This window comes from Myotis davidii, unplaced genomic scaffold (assembly GCF_000327345.1).
Source record: "Myotis davidii unplaced genomic scaffold, ASM32734v1 scaffold1187, whole genome shotgun sequence".
NCBI classification, from domain to species: Eukaryota; Metazoa; Chordata; class Mammalia; order Chiroptera; family Vespertilionidae; genus Myotis; species Myotis davidii.
This window is the reverse complement of record NW_006299714.1, coordinates 1143285-1150957: the sequence shown is the minus strand read 5'-3', so window position 1 is coordinate 1150957 and position 7673 is coordinate 1143285. Positions and strand designations below refer to the sequence as shown.

Here is a 7673-nt window from a genome sequence, read left to right as displayed (position 1 = left end):
AAAAAGGTAAAGATACAAATTATGAACAACAAATATGCATCTATCAACAAGTGAATCTAAGAATCAAGTTAAGAAATCTGATGAACAGAATGAACTGGTGATTATAATAGAATCAGGGACATAGAAAGGGAATGGACTGACTATTCTTGGGGGGAAAGGGGTGTGGGAGATGCGGGAAGAGACTGGACAAAAATCGTGCACCTATGGATGAGGACAGTGGGTGGGGAGTGAGGGCGGAGCATGGGGCGGGAACTGGGAGGAGGGGAGTTATGGGGGGAAAAAAGAGGAACAAATGTAATAATCTGAACAATAAAGATTTAATTAAATAAATAAATAATAAATAAATAAATAATGTGCCTCATCTCCAGTAGTTTATTAATAGGCATTTTACATAAAGGAATCTACATGGTCACTATTATCCCATGTGTTTTTTAAGAACTATAATTTAGAATAAACCCAGGATGAGCCAATTGTTATATTTAATTATAATGGTCATTCTGGACCATTTCTAATAGCAAAACATGGCACAAATCTGGTAATTCTACCATCAAGCTGCCTCCAAACTGACTTCATCTTCTGCTCAAATTCTGACTTTGTTAGCCAGATTATGCTTCAGTGAAGAATCTACGAAAAAACCAAAGGACCTGAATTACACTGAATCTGTGAATTCTAAAAGCAAATTGTGATGGGTGGTGGGTGAGAATGGAAGAGGGAGGGGAGAAAGAATACTGTAGAGTAATGGAAGGTAAAATGGGCATTTGTGCTGTGTAATTTTCAATGAAAAAAAAAAAGCACTTGCTATGGAGAAAACTGTGGAGGGGAAAATAAAAAGACAGTTACAGAACTCAGTGGACCTAGGTCATGTTTGTAAAAGGGGTAACACGTTGAGAACAGCTTTATATGATCAAAGGTGTTTCTTCTCTGGGATGGAGATTTACTCCTCGATTATGAAAAAAGAAAAAGAAAGAAATATGCCCACTTATATTACCAAATACTCTAAATTCCATAGGAATTAACAATACAGGCCTAAATCTCCAATACAGGTAAGCTTTTGCTTCCGTTACACCTTGAAATTTTTGTCACAACGCTCTCTGCTCTGCCCATGTAGGAAAAGAATGGTTTGGATCACTCAGCCTCCATTTAGACACCCTTCTTCCTTGCCTACTTCTAGAGAACCTGGAAGAGAAGTTACATTCCCAGAATCTCTTGCAGCGAAGAGTGGCCAAGAAAATACAGATGGAAGTTCCAGGACAGAGAACCCTTTATCACATAAATAGCCAAAATCTTGAACAGAAAACAACTTTTGTTCCCCTCTCTTTCCTTGCACAGACCACAGGGCAAATCAAGACACAGCACAGCCAGCCTACAAAAATGAGGCCAGAGGCCACAGGCTCAGGACAGCAGTGGCAAGAAGGGCATTTGCTGTGGGGCCTGGACCGCGTGGCCTCAGACGTTTTGTTAGTTGAGGAAAATGACCCCAGCTTGTTGAAGCCACGATGTGTGGGGTTTTCTGTTCATCGCAGCCAAATACATTCCTGCCTGTTAAACTCACTGATATGGCAAACCTTCCAGTGTTTTAACTCATCAATGATCAACTAAACCAACCCCCCCCGCCCCCCCCCCCAAGTCTTCACAGAGATAGGATTGACTGAGAGTGCAAGCAGTTACTGAGCGTGCTTAATCCTCACTTTGTCCTCACAGGTCTCCGGAGGGCGACCTTAGGACCCCCAGCCAAGACAGTGTGATGGCAGTTTCTGAGCTCGTTACTGCCAAGCTACAGTCTCGGGTGGATTTTGTTGTTTGTTTTGTTGTTTGTTTTTTTTCATTTAGATTGCCAAGTAATCTTAACCTTCAGTTCTGCTCTCTGACTCAATATAACTGTCCTAATGAGTTTTCAAACAGGAAGAAGTCTTTCACTAAAAAATAAGTCAACTCTTCCCCTAGCAGCGGTCGCCAACCGGTGGTCCTCGGATCGCTGGTGGTCCGCAAAGTCCAAAAGGCTGGCGACCGCTGCAAAGAAAAGGATGACTATGCAGTTTAAAACACAAAACAAAACAGAACAAACCTGACAAGCATTTCTTTCTAATGTTTGGAAGCCTTTACCCATCACATGGCACAGTGTGGCTGCTGCACTAACGTTTACTAATAAGCACCATGTGCCTGGCACTGGGCTAAGGGTTTCACATGCATCGTCTCTCGTTCAATGCTCACAGGATCCCCAGAAGAGGACGCTACTGTTGTCCCCACCTTACGAGTGAGCAAACAGAACACATTAGCCTGGGCACAGCGTTTTCTTTGAAAACGTCTTTCTAGACATCAGTGAATGACAAGGTCAGAGAAACAAAATATTAGAAGGGAAATTCATTGATCTTGCTGATAATTTCATAAAAATATCAGAAGTGACTGGTTCAGGACAGTTCAAAGAAAGAAATATACTCAAGGCAGGAACAATCATAACTAAAGGGGGTATAAAGCCTTCCCATCCTGAGAAAAGGCTAAAATTCCACACTCATGTTTAATATACTTTTATTCAGTAAGTACTCAACCATCTTTACGAGGGACACTGTGAGCTAATGGGAAAAGGCCAATAATAATGTTTTGAGAGCTGTGAATGTCCATTTTATCATAAGGCCACTTAATTCATGTTTCAATATATTTGATTTTCATTTTCAATATAAGAATGTGAATTTTATGAACTATAGTTTATAGTGAATATGGTTTTATTAATGTATTCAGCACTTCCTATGTGGCCAGCACTGTGATGTCTTACATACATCTTTATTCTCTTATCACAACTACCTAAGGATGCAGGCACTATTATCAACACCTCCTTTTAGAAATGAGTCTGCAGGTGATGAATTTTCCCTAGCTCCCTATTAAAAGGTAACGCCCAGCCCTGGTTAGTTTGGTTCATTGGTTAGAGTGTCAGCCTTTGAACCAGAGGGTCATAGGTTCGCCCTGACCGGTTTGGCTCAGCAGATAGAGTGTCGGCCTACGGACTCAAGGGTCCCAGGTTCGATTCCGGTCAAGGGCATGTACCTTGGTTGTGGGCACATCCCCAGTGGGGAGTGTGCAGGAGGCAGCTGATCGATGTTCCTCTCTCATTGATGTTTCTAACTCTCTATCCCTCTCCCTTCCTCTCTGTAAAAAAAATCAATAAAATATATTTTTAATTTTAAAAAAAGGGGTCATAGGTTCGATTCTGATCAAGGGTACACATTTGGGTCTCTAGTTGGGGCAGAGGGAACCATTTGATGGATCTCTCTCACATTAATGTCTCTCTCTCTCTCTTCCTCCCTCCCTCCCTTCTACTCTCTAAAAAAAAACAAAAATCAATGAAAAAAACATCCTCAGGTGATAAATAACAAAATAATAACAATAAAATAAAAAAATGAAAGGTAACAACAAGATTCAAATCCTTGTCTGGCCCATAGCCCTGTATTTTTAACCACTAAGCTTCATAAAGTAATTTGTTCTTGTTGTGTATTAGCATTAGTCAAACATTAGCTTAAAAAACTATAGTAAGCTTACTTTTTATTTATATTCATTTCCAGTACTCCCAATGTCATTTCTTTTTGTTTAATTCTCCCTACTCCCAGGAGAAGATCTGAGAGTATTCACCCAATCATATGACAATCTTCACTGAAGTTTGTCAAATTGAAGAGACAACTGCTGCTCTACTAGCCAATGTGTGATAGGCTGTCTCAGTGGCTAGTTCAAGCAAGCAAAAAATGACCCCAGTTGTGCCTGCTATTATAAAAACCCAACATGGTTTTTAAAGTCATTAACAGCAATATCCAAAAAGCCCAGCAGATGTCAACCTCAATTCATGAAAATAGAACATTTTCCCCCCTTTTAACACTTCCTTCTTTCTATGATGAATCTCAAGGGATTCAGAACTTTGAAAATTCCTGGGCTTCTGAATTTGATGTAGGAATTTTTCATTGTACTGTACACAAGTTTTTTCAACATAAAAAGAAAAGCGTAACCGTAAGATGTAAACAACGACTGAAAATGAAAAAGAAGAGTTAAAGTATACAAAGTCCATTTTGCCTCTCAGGACTCTGGCAAGCTAAGACTATTTCTGACTCTTGACCCATTTATTTTCTACCTCTCCCACACTTCCCCCTATACCTCTCCTCCCTCTTTACATATTCCTTTATACCTCCGCCATTTTCCCCCGAGAATAAATTTCTGATCTCAAAACTCTCATTTTAACTAACTTAAATGAATCAGCACTATGATCTCACATAGAGCATAAAATCTAAATTTTGAAGAGCAATATTAAATAAATTAAAAACAATTTTTCTTTATCCTTAAACAATGCTGTCCATGGTATCTATCCCAATACTAAACATACCCATCAAAGCCTTAACTAAACTTGAAAATAAGTTCCCATTTACAAAACTGTTGAAGATGATAAATTTTATTACTCATTTAGGTTTGACCAAAAATGTCCAATACTCTGTATGGCTATTCCAAGGTAGTTATTAAGCAAAATAAAAAGAAGAAAAGAAACACTAGTGATTTTTCTCTGATAGTTTTATGTATATCAAATCTGTGGGAATTTAGTGATCATCCAAGAATAGTATTTCCTTTCTTTGACCACTACTCCATTGCCCATATTTTAACCTCACTGAATTTTTGGTCCATTGCGTAGAAGAATTTCTCTACTAATAAAATACAACCCATTAAAGATTAACTTGCCCCCAGGACACTCTCTCTCTGGAAACAAATTCCAAGCATTACAATCACCAATTCCCACTATGTAGACTTAAAAGCAGATAATCTTATTTATCCTGATTTAAATTGGAAACCTGCACATAGTTTAAGGCAACTGTGAAAAGAAAAATGGCAAATCCAAATTCACAATAATCAGAAACCCAACCGAATGCAAATTTCACTTACTTGGCACTTCCCAAATGAAAAGTGGTACCTTGATATCTATTTTATTTCTACAATTACGAAATTGCAAAATTCTTTTGGGCCCATTATTTAGGTATATAATATATGTCAGAAATTGTGATAGGCACTAGAAATCTTTTGAATCTATATTGTAATATGTATTATTAATAATAACAAAACTGATATATATTAATTTCTTATCATTTACCAAACAGTGTGACCAGTTTTAGCTTATTGGGCATGATCTCTTTTACTTCTTAAAATCCTAGGGGTAAGGTACTAATTTCAGTCCCATTTTACAGATGAGCGAACTGACATAGAGGCCTAGGAACTGTCCCAATGCCCCATAGGGATTTAATCGAACCTTGGTCTGTGTGATTCCAGTGCCCACATGTACTATAACCATCTGGTATAAGGCAGTAAGGCACATGATTATGTTTGGTTCCGAAAACTGGTCTTGTCCCTTCAAACATGGTGGTTCTATGTAATGTGACACTAGAAACCATGCATCACAAAACGCCTGGTACACTATGCACTGGTTTCACTGTCAAACATGTTCAAAACTTTCTTCGATGGCTTAATTCACTTACTGGTAATTTTGGAAAGTTAAAGCACTATGTTCAATCATTCGAGAATTCTTTGGGGTTAAACTGTGAGCATTTTATTACATATTGGCTGGTGAAGAAATGTGAATATTTTATTACATACTGGGTGGTTAACTCTGTTAAGATTTTCTGTAAAAAAAAAAAACACAAAAAACAAAAAAAAGTATCACTGCAAAGCAATACTAAACCATCTCATGACAGAATATCAGTATCAAAGGGGAGAGCCTTCGAATAAAAAAATTTCTAAAAGCCTCATCTGTATTTCATTTTTCTCTAAATGAAAATTAATTGTTTCAAAAAAGGAATCCACTTCTAAAGCTCAGGTTATGCATGAGGGCTTCCTGGAAGCTAGCATCGCTGTCGTCATTTGTACGTGCACAGGTAAAAACAGGTAAGGAAGATGTAGTATCATTAGAAGAACCACCATCACTCCGAATTCATGCAGAAAACAAATTGGAAACTTGTTGAACAGGAGGATATGTGGTCTATCAGTTAAATCCAAACAATCACGCAGCAATATTTTTTCTGAATAAGTGTAACATTTTGTTTTATAACCAGAAACTAGGTCAAAAAAATTCATAAAAACAAACAAAATCACTAAAATGGGTTATCGAAATGCAACTGGGGCTTTAATTTCCAGATCTACTTGGCAATATTCTTATTTGAATCGTTTATCGCAGTAGTAACTCTCCTAAAGTCACATAATTTAAGGGGGGAAAAGAGAGGAAGAGTGAGAGACATGACAAGCACGAGGGATGTTTATCAATAAAAATAAGCGGCAAGGGAGATGAATTTGTAGCTCATCCAAAAACGTCTGCCAAACACTCCTGCTATTTGTTTCCACCAAGTTATTGTTTTGGAAAACATGTTGTTCTCTCTTAAAATAACCTGCTTAAATGTTCTAAAAAGCCACTGCATTTCCAGAGGCTAAATAGCTCCCATATTGCGATGCATTGACTGATAAAGTCAAAGTAAGTTATGCATAAAGCCACACAAAAAAAAAGTTGGAAGGCTCCAATGCTCCCTTGTTATAAGGACACTAGCTACTGAATGAATCCACTACTCACCCTTAGTGAAGCTAAGGCCTTGTCCTTTACAGTACTGTACGACAGTCATTCAAAATGCCTATCACTCCACGTGAAGGAAATAAGCCACATCCATGGCTGCAGTTAAGCTAGTAATTACCATTTTAAGAAGGGCAAAATGACCTTGGACATTTTAGCAATCACTCTGAGAACTCCAATCCTCCCCTTAAAACACAGAATGTGTTTCCAGTCCAACATGGTTCAAGCTGTGATGCCTGGGGAAGTACCAAAGAAACTAGGGAGTTAAAAAAAAAAAAAAAAAAAAAAAAAAACAAGTTGTGAAAGACATAGTCAGACACCCAAAGTACAGGAAAATTTTTATGAACTTAGTGTAGCTCAAGATGTGTTTTATAAGCTGTCAGGAGATGAACACACACTGTCCTCCAACACAGCACCACTGCCCTGACACAAGCCCCAGCTTTGGATGCTCACCCCCATCCCGGCCCCTCTCACTCCAGGGTGGAGGATGGGGGGCGGGAACTCCTGTCTTAAGCCTTGACATCTGCAGGGAGTTTTCCAGCCAGACAAGGCCCCTCAGCTGGAGGAAGTGGATACTGACAAGAGGAAAGAGAGAAACATACAGAGACAGAGCTAGGGTTCAAAGCTGCCAGCGAGTGGGGAGAGAATCACACACAGTCTGTGCGGTCTGAGTGGGTCCGGATGGCACAGCCCAGGTGTCCGGGCTAAAGCTGGCATCTCCAAAGTGCAGAATGCCACTTGGGCGCGCTGGCACAAACCCGGCCTCAGGCTTCTCTGAAGCCGGCAAGTTAGCACAGGGTTCCCGGTGCCCAAAGACCTGAGAGGCGTGGGAGGGTGGAGAGTCCCGCTAGATCGCTACTCCCCGGGTGTCCCCAGGCTCCGCGGGGAAGGGGACCCGGGGACGAAGTCGGTTCTGGGCCGGAGAGGCGGGCGCTGGGGCGCGCTACGGGGATGTCCCGAAAGGAGTTGGGGGGCGCAAACGGGGAGTCCGAGAACGCGGGGGGATGCCCACCTTGTAACATGGCCTCAAGTTTCTTCCTGTCCACGCGGAAGCGCTCCTCGCTCCACTCCGGGCTGTGCAGGGGCGCCCCGGCGACAA

The 7673-nt window shown here is 40.3% G+C and overlaps 1 protein-coding gene across 1 annotated transcript in view; it reads right to left on the bottom strand.

Moving 5' to 3' along the window:
- The window catches only part of BICC1 (BicC family RNA binding protein 1), a 243242-nt gene extending 235575 nt beyond the window's left edge, over window positions 1-7667 (bottom strand). Inside the window, exon 1 of the mRNA XM_015571808.1 lies at window positions 7587-7667. Coding sequence (XP_015427294.1) covers window positions 7587-7596 — 10 coding nt within the window. The 5' untranslated portion in view covers window positions 7597-7667. The remainder of the gene's footprint in view (window positions 1-7586) is intronic.
- Between the last annotated feature and the right edge of the window lie 6 nt (window positions 7668-7673).